Source organism: Ostrea edulis, chromosome 7, assembly GCF_947568905.1.
Source record: "Ostrea edulis chromosome 7, xbOstEdul1.1, whole genome shotgun sequence".
Lineage (NCBI taxonomy): Eukaryota > Metazoa > Mollusca > Bivalvia > Ostreida > Ostreidae > Ostrea > Ostrea edulis.
Window position 1 is genome coordinate 88,172,446 of NC_079170.1, and position 18,835 is coordinate 88,191,280.

The 18,835-nt window shown below is 36.2% G+C and overlaps 1 protein-coding gene across 5 annotated transcripts in view; it reads left to right on the top strand.

The window, feature by feature from the left end:
* Positions 1–18,835, top strand: part of LOC125654179 (FYVE, RhoGEF and PH domain-containing protein 6-like) — a 48,351-nt gene that overhangs the window by 17,923 nt on the left and 11,593 nt on the right. For all 5 annotated transcript variants that reach the window (XM_056145553.1, XM_048883985.2, XM_056145554.1 and 2 more), the window contains 12 exons: positions 797–948; positions 4,057–4,213; positions 4,943–5,030; positions 5,316–5,366; positions 7,962–8,020; positions 8,272–8,343; positions 12,020–12,088; positions 12,219–12,302; positions 12,409–12,488; positions 13,146–13,248; positions 16,969–17,115; positions 17,738–17,837. In XM_056145553.1, the coding sequence (XP_056001528.1) occupies positions 797–948; positions 4,057–4,213; positions 4,943–5,030; positions 5,316–5,366; positions 7,962–8,020; positions 8,272–8,343; positions 12,020–12,088; positions 12,219–12,302; positions 12,409–12,488; positions 13,146–13,248; positions 16,969–17,115; positions 17,738–17,837 (1,162 nt within the window). The remainder of the gene's footprint in view (positions 1–796; positions 949–4,056; positions 4,214–4,942; positions 5,031–5,315; positions 5,367–7,961; positions 8,021–8,271; positions 8,344–12,019; positions 12,089–12,218; positions 12,303–12,408; positions 12,489–13,145; positions 13,249–16,968; positions 17,116–17,737; positions 17,838–18,835) is intronic.

Sequence of the window (18,835 nt, forward strand, 5' to 3'; positions counted from 1 at the left end):
AGAAGACATTTCCTACTCCCCATGAAAATTTATCTGTGTAAACATTTCAATTCCAGGGCATGGAGTAAAGGGATTGGGTTATAAATATTATGTTGATTGAAAAATAACACGATTATCACTTTACTTCAAAAGTTAAAAACATAATTATTCTTGAGATGAAAGAACAGAGTCATATTTTGTGTGTCTGAATCCATTACTGGTCGTGTATTGTATGTCTTGTGAACTGAAGGGTGAAGGTCAGAGATTCATTCCAGTTCAAATTTGAAGGTCATGCTGCTCATGCATGTAAATGTCAAGGTTAATTTTACTACATGGTTTGGGACTCGGTGCTTCAGAAACACATCACGCTGCACTGTGAATTGTATTTGTCAAGTCTGAGGATGAACATAGAAATTTTCTGTCAGAGTTCATTGTAATCCACAGGCAGCAGGGTCAAGTATTTTAGATGCCTTTCAGATCTGGTCCCCATCATCTTGACCTCATCAGTTTGACTTCGTGTCATTCAAGGTTCAGCACAGAAAATACAATTCGTCTTATTATGTAGTGTTTTGCAGTTCCTAAATTTTGAAAATTTTAGTCTGCTGCCTACAGGTTTTCTAACAGTGAACAATTACTGTCACCATGATGAATTTTATTCACATTCAGTGGGCTCTGTTTTGTCGTTTTACAACCCTTGATTTTAGTGTTTAACGACATGAGAATATAAAATACTCAATATTACTACACTGTATGAACATTAGGGTAACAGGAACTGCTGTAAACCCTGTTCATATTGATTGTATTCTATCTGTTGTAGGATTTTCGAGTATTCGTTTCTCAGGCCACAGAAGCCAGTGGCAAACCTGTAATTCCCAATGAAGTTCTGAACAAAATCCTGAATTACCTGCCTCAGTTACAGAACCTGAATGAGGAACTACTGAAAGACTTACAGACGAGGGTCGCTCAGTGGTAAGGGGAGTGAGCAAGGATGTGAGGGGGTGGGGTCAGCTGGGCGGCCCAGTTGTAACAGGAGAAGAAGCGGTGTGTTTTGGTCCACAGAATCTATACATTTACACAGGTTGTACATAAATTACATAGCATGTGAACCGGTGCAACTGGTATTTTCAGATTGGTTCATCAAATTTTGAGAGAGTTGTGGCTATTTCAAGAGTTTTGTATTTTGTGTAATTTTGGCAGATTTGTTTCAAGAAAATGTGTAAAATGTTGGCACTTTGGTTTTTGATGGATTTTCATCCAATGCAAAGAATGATTTATATTTAGAAATTTTGGCACATTTGCTTCTGGCAAATTTTCTTAATTTTCCAAATTGCCAACAATTGAAACACACTTAAATTACTTGATACAATATATACTGTATTTATGCTCCTAGAGTCAAAGATTTGGGGCCTTTTAGTTTGTCAGTTGTCCAGTTGCCTGTCTGTCAGAAAACTGTAACAGTGCATGTGACTTTTTTCACTATGATAGTGGGTGGGTGGGTGGGGGGGGGGGGTGGGGGGGTTGATGTTGGGTGTGCTCCATTTAGTAAGACCCATCGAACCTTTCAAAAGGTTGATCTTTGACCTTATTATATGTATTGAAAACTTTAACGACATCAGTATTTATGACCTTGTAACCTATGTGAGACTTATTGAAAACTTGAATATAGCTTAAAAAACTTTCTTAACTTTTATATGGAAGTGAGATAATTTTGATTTTTGATAGGTGTAATCCATGTGAAAATGTCTTTCACATTGTACATGGAATTGAAATTCTTGATTATCAATATGTAATTCTTTTCTGTCTTGTAAATTTCGAATGCAGGGATTGCTTATATTTAAGATTTATTTTATTAGGAGGGGGAAGGGGGAGGGGGGGGGGGGCAAACATTTCATAGATTTTCTTTGCATTTAACTCTGTTTATATGCAATTTTGATTTACCTTTAGGTTACGGGTATAAAATTGTTTGGATTTTTTATGCCCCCGAGATCGAAGATCGGGGGGCATATTGTATTTCTCCTGTCTGTCATTCTGTAATCCTGTAATTCTGTCATTCTGTCTGAAACTTTAACCTTGCTTAATAACTTTTGAACAGTAAGTGATAGAGCTTTGATATTTCACATGAGTATTCCTTGTGACAAGACCTTTCCGTGGGTACCAACATTTTGGACCTGTGACCTTGACCTTGGAGTTTGACCTACTTTTTGTAAACTTTAACCTTGCTAATAACTTTTGAACTGTGAGTGATAGAGCTTTGATATTTCACATGAGTATTCTTTGTGACAAGACCTTTCCGTTGGTACTAAATCTTTTGACCTTGAAATTTGACCTACTTTTTATTTTATTTTTTACATTGGTCATAACTTCTTAATTGTAAATATTAGAGCTTTCATATTGTACATGAGCATTACTTGTGAAAAGATCTTTCTATTGGTACCAAGAAATTTGTCCCTGTGACCTTGGCCATCTTCGGAATTGGCCATTATCAGGGGCATTTGTGTTTCATAAACACATCTTGTATTACCTTACCACAGATAAAACAGAAATATGTACCACACAGAAAATTTTAAGTGTGTAAACAACGTGCTCCATTTTTTTGTGTTCTCTATTTGAAGTATATTAGATGCTTCTTAAGTAACAAAGCAGCGAAATATGTTGAAAATTACACCTAGAGGGATTTTATAGCATGTTTTTATAGAGGGCTCTGTAGCAAATTATATTATGTGCAGACAGTCTCATGATTTTATGATTGAAAGGGGAATAAAATTACGCAATGCAGAAAATCGTAAATAATCAAATTATTTGGTAGCCAAACACCAACAGCTGAATTTTGGCACACGTTTTTAGTTAACTTCTAAACGTCAGTGATAAAAACTCTATTGTCAGTGTTTCAGATAAGTGATTACACCTAGTAAATAACATGAAAATGCATCGAGAGCCTCAGAACTTATTTAATTGATTTGTATGATACATATAATTCTGCAGTAGCTCAACATTAATGGAGAATTAAGTAGTGAAGCTTTTGCAGTCGAGAAAATAATATTGTAGTGTGACAGTATAGGTACAGTTATATGTATATACATGTTGGGTGCTTTGACACCCCCCCCCACCCCACCCCCCACCACCACCACCACCACCACCACCTCCAACTTTTAAGTTCTTCAGGACAGATTTAGATTAAACTTTTAAATTTTAAGTAAACAAATGCTCTTGGTGAAGTTCACTGCTTGTGTGATTCATGAACAGGTGCCCACTACAAATGTACTAGGGGTCATCATTTGGATTCTGTGTGGATTTTGAATGTACAAATTCTGATTAAGTGACCAGATTAAAATTACTGGAATAGGTACATTCTTAAGAGACAGAACAGGCCCTTAATCAAACTAGGAGTTATAGTTTGGATTATACATAGATGTTAGTTAAGTGACCAGATCAAAATTATTGGAAAAGGTCCATTCTTGATAGAAGGTCAGGTCTTTTATGTTGACAAAACCTGCCAGGATGATATACCTGGGGCATCTAGTAGTTAGTCTGAAGTCTGTCTGTGGCTGTCCTTACTGTTACAAGAATTCAGATTTAGTCTATATGCCAGATTTAGTCTTTATACAGGTATATAACAGATGGTGGTGGTAGACAAGCAAGGTTTTCTGTGAGTATATCGAGGCTTGAGAAAGAAGATGATACTCAGCTCATGTACAGTATGGCCTGCTTGTGATATACCTATAATGGTAGTCTGACGTACAGTATGGCCTGCTTGTAATATACCTATAATGGTAGTTAATGTTGGGGTTTTTTTTGGATGAAGAAAATTGTAGCATAAATGAAATTTCCCTTTACTTATTTAATAACATTATGATTGCCATGAAGAACTGAAAATCTGTCTTAGAATAAAGTGCCAACACACTAGGAATAATTTCAAATTTTCTGAGAAAAATCTGCCAAATATTTGCAATTTAGGGAGAGGGCTAAAATAGGCTGTGTCTGCTGCCCAATCCCATGAACGAAGTTTTACATTTTTCCTCCCAATATCTTTATTAAGAAATATAGGTATATTTATATTAAAATGGCTATTTCTTTCAGGGAAGAGTTTCCGCAGGTTGCAGATATTTTCATTAAAAAGGGACCATTCCTCAAGCTGTACACTTCCTATATTAAGGACTTTTCCGAGGCCAACGAAATCCTGGACGAAGCCTGTAAACGACACCCTTCATTTCTCACAGCAATCAAACAGTTCGAGGTTTGTAGTCACACAGGAAGATTTAATGAGATTCAAAATAAAAACACCCAGGGATTTATCTAGGTTGTTTTTACTACCGGTAAAAGGTACCTTTCCCCTTGGCAACAAGTGGATATTTCCCCTTCCACAGATAAAAAATCCCCTTCATTTGTGGAAATCTTACAAAATTGTATCAGAATTTTGGACAAAAATCATTTTTTTTATATTCCAAGTCTTTTTCTATAATTGTCAGACTTACAATATAGATAAAATGAGTAATTAATCAATTTATATGGCTGTTATAATCTGTGGATATTCTGTTCCATGGATGTCCCTCATCCCCATCCCCCAGAAGCCCATGACTGGATTTCTAAAAAAGTTCCCCTTAAATATAAAATGGGTAGTAACATTTAAATGCTGGATAAAACCCTGACACCATTAGATATGGATTCTAATATACCATGTATGTGGGTGTATATGTATTGCTCAATGAAATGAAATCAATAATTGATTTAGAAAAAATGATTCTTCATTACTGGAAATTTTCAAGCTCTTGGAAATTCGTAATAGATTATGGTGTTAAAATTTTACTTAATTTGTTTTTTAAAAACTATTGAATTCTCAGTACGTGTGATGAATACATGGTTACACCATAGGAAATATATGTATTTGTGTCTGAGTGCATGTCACTAAAAAATAACATTGTGATACAAAGTCCATGTACAGAATGTGTTGGATGTTTGTTGACAGAGGAGTCCAAGATGTGCTAATTTAGCCCTGAAACACTACATGCTGAAACCCATACAGAGAATTCCCCAGTATAAACTGCTGTTACAAGGTAAGAAAAAGACAATATAGTATTTCTCGACCACAGTTTTTAAAGTCAAAATTAGCATCATTGTTTGTGATTTTTCTGGAGGGAAGGTATTTGAGGTTCATATCTGTTTATATAATAAAGACTATAGCAGCTGTGTGGCTGGTATGATGTCAGATGTCAAGATCCTTGGTAGTCACTCATTCAGAGAAAACTTTACAAGGGATGAATTGTCTGCATGAAGTAGCTTAAAAGAGCAATTGTATGTCAACGTGAAATTCACTCTATTTCTTCCTTTTTTAAAACTAGATTACCGCAAGCACTTGACCACGGAGTCACCAGATTACAGCAATACTCTAGGTGAGTGCCGACAGTCATTGACCCTCTGTACAGAGTGTACTAGGTGAGTGCCGACAGTCATTGACCCTCTGTACAGAGTGTTATGTCTCTTGTGATTCTTTATGTTGTCTGAGCCATAGTTCTCAATTAAAGTATATGTTGACTGCGTGTAAAGTTAATGATTTTACAATAAAGGAATTACCATCTGCCAATCAGAATGCAGTCCTCCACATGTTCCTATCAAATCACAGTCCTCCACAGATGTTCCTATATAAACACAGACCTCCACATGTTCCTATATAAACACAGACCTCCACATGTTCCTATATAAACACAGCCTCCACATGTTCCTATATAAACACAGCCCTCCACATGTTCCTATATAAACGCAGCCCTCCACATGTTCCTATATAAATGCAGCACTCCACATGTTCCTCTATAAACACAGCCCTCCACATGTTCCTCTATAAACACAGACCTCCACATGTTCCTATATAAACGCAGCCCTCCACATGTTCCTGTATAAACACGAGACCTCCACATGTTCCTATATAAACGCAGCCCTCCACATGTTCCTATATAAATGCAGCACTCCACATGTTCCTCTATAAACACAGCCCTCCACATGTTCCTCTATAAACACAGCCCTCCACATGTTCCTCTATAAACACAGCCCTCCACATGTTCCTATATAAACACAGCCCTTCACATGTTCCTCTATAAACACAGCCCTCCACATGTTCCTATATAAACACAAGCCCTTCACATGTTCCTATATAAACACAGCCCTCCACATGTTCCTATATAACACAGACCTCCACATGTTCCTATATAAACACAGCCCTCCACATGTTCCTATATAAACACAGCCCTCCACATGTTCCTATTGTATTTTGAATGTTTGTTTGCTGTCATTTATCAAATTGAATAATTTCAAGTTTTACAAACATGTTTTAATTTAAAACTTGGAAGGGTTTTCAATAGGGGGGGTGGGGGGTTATCATTTAATATCCATATGTAAATGTATGCATAAACCTTCTGAAATGCAGAACTCATTTAAGATGGCTTTATATATAAAAATCTAGAATTTATTGAAATTACTTTTTAATTTACCTGTGTATGCAAATTCTGTAGATTAAACCATCAACATTGATGCACACAAAGATAAACTTTGTTATTTTGCACTTGAACATCTGATAAACTATCAAAATCAAAATGGGTAATTTGAAAACCAGATGGAAATGATTGAAGCTCTGTTTTCAGATAAGGAAGATTAATTCAATTGCATGATAATTTTAATCAAAGGAAAATTGCATGTTCATATTTGTCACAAGTGGTCAAGAAACTTATAAAAAAAATTCTTGAGGGTCATTGCTTAAAAGGCCACCATTCTACTTTAAGTACTCAAAAGATTTCCTCTCGAGCAGTCATTCAGATAAAACAATGACACACCATCACTAAACAGGACTGTATTATGTAAACCCTGATCCTCAATGACAGAAATCGCTTTAGTTTTACTGTATAGGACAAAAAGCACTTCATTGATTAGCTTTGTGTTGAAATAATAGATAAACAGCGCTTGACCCCAGACGAGTGTTATTGACATGTACAATGTAGTCTAACTGCCTTAAAATCACCGAGGAAGAGCGCTGAACTTAACGGATTGTTTTAAAATTTTGTTGAAAACTTGACTAAAGAGGAGTAGTGAGTGTTAGTGCAGTTCGGTCTTGTCTAACTGTACGAGAAAACCCACTTGATTGGTAAGGATTGTGGCGGCCATTACTACCGATACTTAGTATGTCACTGCACTGGATTGCATAACCTGGGGATTGCGAGGAATTGGGGAAGTCTCAGTAGTCCTTGATGTGGCTACCGGTACTCACACAGAGGACATTTGGGTGACCTACATTTGTCAGAGAGAGGCCACTTAGGGGGGAGGGAGTGTGACTGATCTGGCTGATGTGGAAGAGACAGATTATGTATTGTTATGTGGAAGAGACAGATTATGTATTGTTATGTGGAAGAGACAGATTATGTATTGTTATGTGGAAGAGACAGATTATGTATTGTTATGTGGAAGAGACAGATTATGTATTGTTTTGGATTTGAACCAATAGAAAGTTGTGATGCAGTTGTAGGATTGACCCGATTTGTCGCTTTGTAATATTCAGCGTCGGGGTTGTACTGTTACTGGTATATGATAAAGTTGTTTGGAAGGCTGTCCTATATAGAAAACAAAACTTCACAAATATCTTCTCCCTGATATTATCAGCATTAAATTCATGTACATGTATAGAAGCCTGGGAACTGATGGTATTTCCCCTCAGTGCCTGTGGTCTATGTATTTTTATTTAAAATCAAGTGTGTATATATTTTAAAATTCTTACACTCCTTAGGAATACATATATGAAACAAACAAAGAATTATTCAGTACAAAGTGCATCCTAGCAGTTTCTCACAGCATTTGCGGAATGTTTGGGCAGTTTTCCCATGAACAGCCGGTGCATGTACACACTTCCAAATCTCCGACGCTTACTGATGCAGGGAAATCATGTTTCATAAGTTCATACAATTTTTTTGTTAAGTTAAATTAATCACATATCTCTTTCTTTCCAGCTGCCCTGAAAATTGTGTCTGATGTAGCAGACCATGCCAATGAGAGCATGAGACAAGGGGTCTGTATATTGATTGATTTGTAAAAGCATAAACACAGATTTTATAATTAGTAACAGACATTTTCAGACAGGAAGTTACATAATTGATGAATGTAATAGCCAATTATGAATGAAAAAAAATTATTTTTTGGATAACTTCCTCTGTAAGGAGTCGGGATTGAAAATTTAAAAGAAAGAGAAATTGTAATGATAATTGTGTAACAGAAGTAATTCTATGGTGGGTTGATGATGTCCATATTGTGTTTGTACAGGATCATGTTCAGAAGATGTTAGAGATTCAGAAATCTGTGGAAGGCAATTACGAAGTCATCAAGCCAGGCAGGGTATGGGGTTCCCAATTTATTCATTTTATTAAAAAAAAATCACACAATGTTCATTGAAAAAACATGTTTTCTGTTGAAATTTTTATGACCCCCCCCCCCCCCCCCCCCCCCCCCACACACACACACACACAGATCAAAGACTGATCTGTTTTTGTCTGTCTTTTTACCTGTCTGCAACTTTAAACTTCATCATACATTTTGGTTTTACAGTACTCAAAATCACAACTATGTTGCTGATATAAAGGTCAATGTTGTTCATATAGATCAAGGTCAAATTCTTCCTTAATCCAACATAACCATGCTCAGGGGCAAAGTGTTTCACATTCACATATAAAACCTACTGGAAACATACTCCATCATATCATTATAGCCTCCCTCCTCCCTAACACACACTCCATCATATCATTATAGCCTCCCTCCTCCCTAACACACACTCCATCATATCATTATAGCCTCCCTCCTCCCTAACACACACTCCATCATATCATTATAGCCTCCCTCCTCCCTAACACACACTCCATCATATCATTATAGCCTCCCTCCTCCCTAACACATACTCCATCATATCATTATAGCCTCCCTCCTCCCTAACACATACTCCATCATATCATTATAGCCTCCCTCCTCCCTAACACACACTCCATCATATCATCATAGCCTCCCTCCTCCCTAACACATACTCCATCATATCATCATAGCCTCCCTCCTCCCTAACACATACTCCATCATATCATTATAGCCTCCCTCCTCCCTAACACATACTCCATCATATCATTATAGCCTCCCTCCTCCCTAACACATTCTCCATCATATCATTATAGCCTCCCTCCTCCCTAACACATACTCCATCATATCATCATAGCCTCCCTCCTCCCTAACACATACTCCATCATATCATTATAGCCTCCCTCCCTAACACACACTCGATCATATCATTATAGCCTCCCTCCTCCCTAACACATTCTCCATCATATCATTATAGCATCCCTTCTCCCTAACACATTCTCCATCATATCATTATAGCCTCCCTTCTCCCTAACACACACTCCATCATATCATTATAGCCTATCATATCATTATAGCCTCCCTCCTCCCTAACACATACTCCATCATATCATTATAGCCTCCCTCCTCCCTAACACACACTCCATCATATCATTATAGCCTCCCTCCTCCCTAACACATACTCCATCATATCATTATAGCCTCCCTCCTCCCTAACACACACTCCATCATATCATTATAGCCTCCCTCCTCCCTAACACACACTCCATCATATCATTATAGCCTCCCTCCTCCCTAACACATACTCCATCATATCATTATAGCCTCCCTCCTCCCTAACACACACTCCATCATATCATTATAGCCTCCCTCCTCCCTAACACATACTCCATCATATCATTATAGCCTCCCTCCTCCCTAACACACACTCCATCATATCATTATAGCCTCCCTTCTCCCTAACACACACTCCATCATATCATTATAGCCTCCCTCCTCCCTAACACATACTCCATCATATCATTATAGCCTCCCTCCTCCCTAACACATACTCCATCATATCATTATAGCCTCCCTCCTCCCTAACACATACTCCATCATATCATTATAGCCTCCTCCTCCCTAACACATACTCCATCATATCATCATAGCCTCCCTCCTCCCTAACACACACTCCATCATATCATCATAGCCTCCCTCCTCCCTAACACACACTCCATCATATCAGCATAGCCTCCCTCCTCCCTAACACACACTCCATCATATCATCATAGCCTCCCTCCTCCCTAACACATACTCCATCATATCATCATAGCCTCCCTCCTCCCTAACACACACTCCATCATATCATCATAGCCTCCCTCCTCCCTAACACACATATCATTATAGCCTCCCTCTCCCTAACACACACTCCATCATATCATCATAGCCTCCCTCCTCCCTTACACATACTCCATCATATCATTATAGCATTCCTCCTCCCTAACACATACTCCATCATATCATTATAGCATTCCTCCTCCCTAACACATACTCCATCATATCATTATAGCCTCCCTCCTCCCTAACACATACTCCATCATATCATTATAGCATTCCTCCTCCCTAACACATACTCCATCATATCATTATAGCCTCCCTCCTCCCTAACACATACTCCATCATATCATTATAGCCTCCCTCCTCCCTAACACATACTCCATCATATCATTATAGCCTCCCTCCTCCCTAACACACACTCCATCATATCATCATAGCCTCCCTCCTCCCTAACACATACTCCATCATATCATCATAGCCTCCCTCCTCCCGAACACATACTCCATCATATCATTATAGCCTCCCTCCTCCCTAACACATACTCCATCATATCATTATAGCCTCCCTCCTCCCTAACACACACTCCATCATATCATTATAGCCTCCCTCCTCCCTAACACACACTCCATCATATCATTATAGCCTCCCTCCTCCCTAACACATACTCCATCATATCATTATAGCATTCCTCCTCCCTAACACATACTCCATCATATCATTATAGCATTCCTCCTCCCTAACACATACTCCATCATATCATTATAGCCTCCCTCCTCCCTAACACACATATCATTATAGCCTCCCTCCTCCCTAACACATACTCCATCATATCATTATAGCCTCCCTCCTCCCTTACACATACTCCATCATATCATTATAGCCTCCCTCCTCCCTAACACATACTCCATCATATCATTATAGCCTCCCTCCTCCCTAACACATACTCCATCATATCATTATAGCCTCCCTCCTCCCTAACACATACAAAGGGAGGGAGAAATAACCAGGAATCATCGTACTAGTCATCTGTCCGCCCATTCATCTCCAGCAGTCTGTCCATCTCTCTTTCCATTTATCTCCATCAGTCTGTCCATCTCTCTTTCCATTTATCTCCATCTATATGTCCATCTGTCTGCCTATCTCTCTGTTTATTTTTCTGTCCATCCATCTGTTTTTGTATCTGTATACCCCATTACAGACTAACAGGAGAGTATTGTACAGTTCAAACATACCCCACTACAGACTAACAAAAGTGTATTGTACAGTTCAAACATACCCCATTACAGACTAACAATGGGGCATTGTACAGTTCAAACATACCCCATTACAGACTAACAACAGAGTATTGTACAGTTCAAACATACCCATTACAGACTAACAACAGAGTATTGTACAGTTCAAACATACCCCATTACAGACTAACAACAGAGTATTGTACAGTTCAAACATACCCCATTACAGACTAACAACAGTGTATTGTACAGTTCAAACATACCCATTACAGACTAACAACAGAGTATTGTACAGTTCAAACATACCCCATTACAGACTAACAACAGTGTATTGTACAGTTCAAACATACCCATTACAGGTTAACAATGGGGCATTGTACAGTTCAAACATACCCCATTACAGGTTAACAATGGGGCATTGTACAGTTCAAACATACCCCATTACAGGTGCCCTATAGATGTGTGGCACCATTCTAATTCTAGTTGAAAATATAGAATATGGAAAATAAATAATGGGGAATAACATTACTCTGGGATATTATTTGATGGTATTTGCTAAAAGTACATTTCTTTCTTTCAACAAGAAAACATGTTCACGTTTCAAAGCTTTCTGATTACAGACATTTCTGAAAGAAGGAGAACTCATGAAACTGTCTAGAAAAGAAATGCAGCCCAGGATGTTCTTTTTGGTGAGAGACATTTAGGGAGGAAATACTAAAAACAAAAATTAAGGGGTAGATGGGATATTGTGTCAAATTGTACATTAAATGAATGTTTTCTTTTTATAGATGAATTAATGAATTGGTTTTATTTTGCCAGTTTAATGATGTCCTTTTGTACACCACACCCATAGCAACGGGAGGCTACAGGTTTAACAATGCCCTCACCCTGGTCGGAATGAAAGTAAGGAGAAGATCACTCCATTTAACATGGATGTATTTTGCACATGTTTGGTTTTTACTGTGGGGATAATGTATGTACATTTCTTTTTTTCTCCCATGTAATGTAGGTCAGCAAGCCGAAGAGAGATGACCTGAAGACTGAGTTCAACATCATCAGCATACAGCGTTCTTTTATGGTGGTTTCTAAGTAAGTAACATTGTGACAAGGGAGATAACTTCTATTGAGGATAGATTCTTTTTTTTCTTCTTCTAGTTGTATGTATTTTTAAAACTTTGGCATATTATATGTATGTGGACACTAAATTTTATTGTCTGTACCAAAATTTAGATTTGTACATGGAGTTACCCCTCGTGCATTGTTTTTATTTAAGAAATACAGTGCAACATTTTTGGCATGAAATTGTATGATTATGCAGAGTAGTTCAAATAAACCTGTAATTGATTTAAATTTTGATTACTTTGAAACAGGTTATAAATGTGTGGACAGAAAGATCTTCATATACTGTAAATTCCTAAATATACATGAGGAACTTATTATCTCATAATTTCGTGAGAAACATCACTCGCGAAAAAATATTTCTCGCTTTTATTTTTATATTGCTAAAATATGTACAAAAACACTTGATCAACAGAACACTCGCGAATTTATTTTTTCGCGATTTGACGTCCATGAGTCATTCCGCGATAATAAGTACCGCGTAAAATAAGGAATCTACAGTACTTGTGACATAAATTATATTGTGCCTTGGAAACACTGATTTTTTTTGGTTCATTTTTTGGGATAGCAACAGTGTTTAGTAAGTACCAGAAATAAATGACCAGTCCCTGGGTTTATTGTTTGTAGGAGTCAGGCAGACAGAGACAGCTGGGTGGACAAGTTACAGAGAGCCATTGACGATCAGGCCCACCGCAGGAACACGTTCGAGAACGGCAAAACTGGAGGACAGGTATGAGGAAACACCTTCTTGTTACGTACAAGACGATTTCTAGTTGTGTAGAAAATGAAATCAAACCATACATGACATTGGTGTTTTGTATGAACTTAGTACATACAGTAAAACTCGAATATAATAGTGAACACGGATATAGCGAAGCAGTGATTCAGATTGGCGTCGGCCATCGGCAAATGGCCAATAAATATTGAAAATGGCCGACTAAAATTCTCCAGAAAGGCCAACATGTCCTATGAAATTTTCGTTTTTCAGTCAGTACAGCCGATCATTTTTAGTGTTTATTGGCCACAGGAAAAATTGGTTTGTCTAAAACAAGTACTCAATCGATCGTTTGTAAAGAAGATTTTGATTGGTTTTTGAAAAACTTCCCGTCCAATCAAATTTACTTTGAGAGAAAAAATAAATTGGTGCCCATGTTGATCTCACTTGTGTTTGCAACAATCAGCAGGGAACCAGTTTTGAAAAAAATGGCTTCAAAGAAGAGTCCGGTTTGATGATCATGATTGGCAACAAACCCTATTAAACATTAGATTTTCCAGTTGCGGTAGCTCAGTGCTTCGTAACTAGGAGGTCGTGACTTCGAGTCCCGCTTGTGCCATAGCTTCATCAAACCTAAGAAGTAAACATGGTTAGTGATTGCTCCTTTGCCAAACGCTCAACATTTACTAGATTTAGAAGTGAGAATCACGGGTCTTTCGGATGCGACCTTAAAAACGGAGGTTCTGTGTCACGGCAGGCATTAAAGAACCCTCACTGCTATGGCCCTGAGCACTCAGTATAGGTCTAAATTTGTGATACTTCACCTACAACTGGTGACGTCTCAATTATCAACGGAATGAAAAACAATCAAACAACAACAACACATTGCAACACAGGAATGACCGAAAAGAATTCCGAAACAGTTGACTGCGGTCATGATAATTAAACTGAAGAACTGAAAAATAAAAAGTCAGTTTAATTTTAAAGTTTTGAGTTTATTTTACAGCATTGCTTCACATGTATTTAGGGCCTAAAGTTTTCATGGAGTTAGGCCAAAATGGCCGATAATTTTTGTATCATTTAGGCCCTCTGTCCTATCAAATTTCATTCCAATCTGAATCACTGTGAAGTGAAATCGATTTCCCTGCAAATTCTTTATATATTCTATATAAAAAGCTGCATTTATAACGAACACGGATATAGTGAATTTACGGATATAACGAAGTAAATTCCTATTCCCCTTGAATTAAAAATGTACATAAAAATCACCTTTTATAACGATTGTTTCGTTTTAAACTCGTTGTGGTTCTTAACAATCGCTTTCTTTGGCCATAAAGGATCCATACTTATTACGAAATTTCTGTATTTTTAAAAAAGAGGATGTTATATTGTGAAATTTATATACAAAACAAAAACAAAAAACAACACAGTCTACGATTGACAGATATTTTAAAAAGACATAGATTGATTGTATGTATTACACATCATTCTGTTGACATTTTTCTTTCGACATGTGTTTGAGTGATTAGATAATCCATCAAGATAAATTATCATATATAAATCAGTGTATATATATCTTTTATAAAAATATTTCTTCTCGAAAATATATAGGCCTAATTTCACTTAAAGACTATGCAAACGCAAGTATATCGATTGCTACTTTTCTATATAACTGATATACATATGGAACAAATCAGTTTTATAACGAATTTGCTATATTTGAATTGTGGATTCGCTATAAATGTATAGCAAATTACGCTTATAGCGAATTTTTGTAGAGTGTCCGCAGAAATTTGCTATATCAGAGTTTTACTGTATATTATTTGATCTTGGTACATATAATATTTGATCGTGGTACATATGTTATTTGATCGTGGTACATATATTATTTGATCGTGATACATATAATATTTGATCGTGGTACATATATTATTTGATCGTGGTACATATATTATTTGATCGTGGTACATATGTTATTTGATCGTGGTACATATATTATTTGATCTTGGTACATATATTATTTGATCGTGGTACATATATTATTTGATCGTGGTACATATATTATTTGATCGTGGTACATATATTATTTGATCGTGGTACATATATTATTTGATCGTGATACATATATTATTTGATCGTGGTACATATATTATTTGATCTTGGTACATATTTCATTTGATCTTGGTACATATTTCATTTGATCTTGGTACATATTTCATTTGATCTTGGTACATATTTCATTTGATCTTGGTACATATATTATTTGATCGTGGTACATATGTTATTTGATCGTGGTACATATGTTATTTGATCGTGGTACATATATTATTTGATCGTGGATTTGATCGTGGTACATATATTATTTGATCGTGGTACATATTTCATTTGATCGTGGTACATATATTATTTGATCGTGGTACATATGTTATTTGATCGTGGTACATATTTCATTTGATCTTGGTACATATATTATTTGATCGTGATACATATATTATTTGATCGTGGTACATATATTATTTGATCGTGGTACATATATTATTTGATCGTGGTACATATATTATTTGATCGTGGTACATATATTATTTGATCTTGGTACATATTTCATTTGATCGTGGTACATATTTCATTTGATCTTGGTACATATTTCATTTGATCTTGGTACATATTTCATTTGATCGTGGTACATATTTCATTTGATCGTGGTACATATATTATTTGATCTTGGTACATATTTCATTTGATCGTGGTACATATTTCATTTGATCTTGGTACATATTTCATTTGATCGTGGTACATATTTCATTTGATCTTGGTACATATTTCATTTGATCGTGGTACATATTTCATTTGATCGTGGTACATATTTCATTTGATCTTGGTACATATTTCATTTGATCTTGGTACATATTTCATTTGATCTTGGTACATATTTCATTTGATCGTGGTACATATTTCATTTGATCGTGGTACATATTTCATTTGATCGTGATACATATTTCATTTGAAGGTCTTTGTGTTTGTATGTGGAAACTACATGTATTTTTCAGGCAGACCAATCAGGAAACTCACACACTGATGATATTTTGCTAAACGTAAAATATTCTTTCTGATTATACCACTGTGTGATTTTGATTTACAATCTCTATTAGAAATGTGTGTATGGTGAACAAAAGGGGAATAACTCTTCCTGTTCATATTAGCACTCTTCAAAACTTTATCACATTAACTGAAAATTTTTGCTTTTCATGTAGTCATCATGGATTTCACTTGACAACTAACGCTGAGCTCTGTATCTTGTATGACATACAGCTGCAGTGTGTTAACTTGTCTCGTGTAACTTCAGATCGAGACAATAAAACTTCTGGGTGTGAGTCTTTAAAGTATGTACATGAATTATGTATATCATGGCCTTGTATAGGTAATACTAAAACAGCACACCAATTTAAAGTAATCATTGTGTTGATAATTCAAAGACAACACAATATTAAAAAGTATACATTGTGTAGATAATTTCTAAGACAACATACAATTATAGAATCATTATTGTATAGATAATACCAAGACAACATGCAGATATATTTCAGGATACCAATCTGATTAAATAAACCCCTTGATCCTCTTGTTTTGTATGTTGTTGCTGCACCTCGTGATTTTAATGCTTTGGATATTTTTAGAATTATTAACTCTTGTTGCTCAGTGTTACCTTTGAGTTCAGTATTTGTGAATTTTTTGTAGTCTTTCTACGACATCTACGATGTGAACTATGAACTAGGCTCCAAGGCTCCGATATGGATTCCAGACACCAGGGTCACCATGTGTATGATTTGTACGTCAGAATTCTCTGTCACCTGGAGACGTCATCATTGTAGAGCCTGTGGAAGGGTACGATGATTTTCTCGTATGATACGCAAAATTTCAATGTTTTAGACAAGGTCCAAAGCTGAGAATTATGTGTAAATTGTTATTGGTTTGTGTGTGTGTTTGTTTATTGGTGAGAATTATGTGTAAATTGTTATTGGTTTGTGTGTTTGTGTGTCGATGGACAGCTGAGAATTATGTGTAAATTGTTATTGGTTTTTGTGTTTGTTTGTCGATGGACAGCTGAGAATTATGTGTAAATTGTTATTGGTTTGTGTGTTTGTTTGTCGGTGGACATCTTTAACCTTGGTCATAATTTGTTAAAGACAAAAATTCTGTATTTGTCCTTCATTGAATGTTTCCTGTAAGCTCAGGGACATTTAAAGAGGTCAGATGTTTAATTGGGAATTGCCACTTTTTGAGGAGTAGTGTTTTACTAAGTCATTGGAGAGAGAGAAAGAAGAGAGAGGGGGAGGGGGGGGGGGGGAGAATATTGATTGACTTGAAAATAAAAGAAAATCACAGGCATATGCAGACTAAAATATTCCATACTTACTAGTTAGCTAGCTGTGAATTTTCTGTTATTGTCTGTAAGTAGACATTGACCTAGTTACCTGTAGATTGATTTTTTAAACTTTCCTTGAAGGTTGTATGCTCTAGCTGCTCTGATAACCGTGCCCCCTTGGAGTACCTCAGGAATAAATCTGTCAGAGTGTGTAATGAATGTTTCCAGAAACTCAAAGAAGGTAAGATTGAGCTTTTCAATTTAGGTTTGTATATACTGCAGTTCGAATTCGAATTTAAAATTTAAAGTTAAGATATTGATTGCAAAGCATCACTTGATTTATTCAAGTGATATCTTAAAAGTGATTATTTTGGTCTCTGATTCCGGAATATGCTGTGTGCATAAGCATATATATGAAAATCGTGATCTGTTGCCTGGAGATGAAAGGCTTGGGATACACAGTATTGTTTCAGAATCTGATTTATGCAGCTTTACAGTGATTTTGTCTCATAAACATGAGGCTCATTTTGTTTTCAAAATGTTTTATCATGTTCAAGAAGTCTTTCATGATATGCAAAGAAAGTATACATTAATTTTATAGGAAATCATCTCTAAGGAATGAAAATACTGTTTTTAATATACAGTAAAAGGTGTATGAATACAAGCAATTTGAAAAGAAAATACTATTAGTAAATATATCTCCAAAGGAGTCGTGTTATCATTCTGTGTGGAATAAATTCAATAATAAACATCAGTTCCTTATTCATAGTTTTCATACAAGTTAAAACATGTTTATGTATCTACATTATCACTTGCAGTAATTTATAAAAAGAAGAGGGGGGGGGGGGGGTAAATATAGTGCCCATTGGCCTATAACCTTGAAGACCAATATTGATATTTGCAAGAAACATTGCTACTAACATAAGTTACAACATATGTAAAAATAAAAAAAAAGAATTCATTGGTCATTTATTTCTCATGGGGTGAAAATAAGTCTGCGATGGTGAATAATTGGTTTCTGATAATAGCCAAACTGCTCAAAAGCAGCCAGTCTACTTCTTCATATGGAAGTAAATTGAGATCTTGATGTGAATTAAATATTATTTACAGTTTTATATTAAGCTTGATATAAGATTTGTATTACTCCCTCTTTTTGTATCAATTTTAAACACCATCTGAAACACCTGTAGCATTTGTCATGGAAGGTAGATTTGGGGATGACTATGACAACTGAAGCAT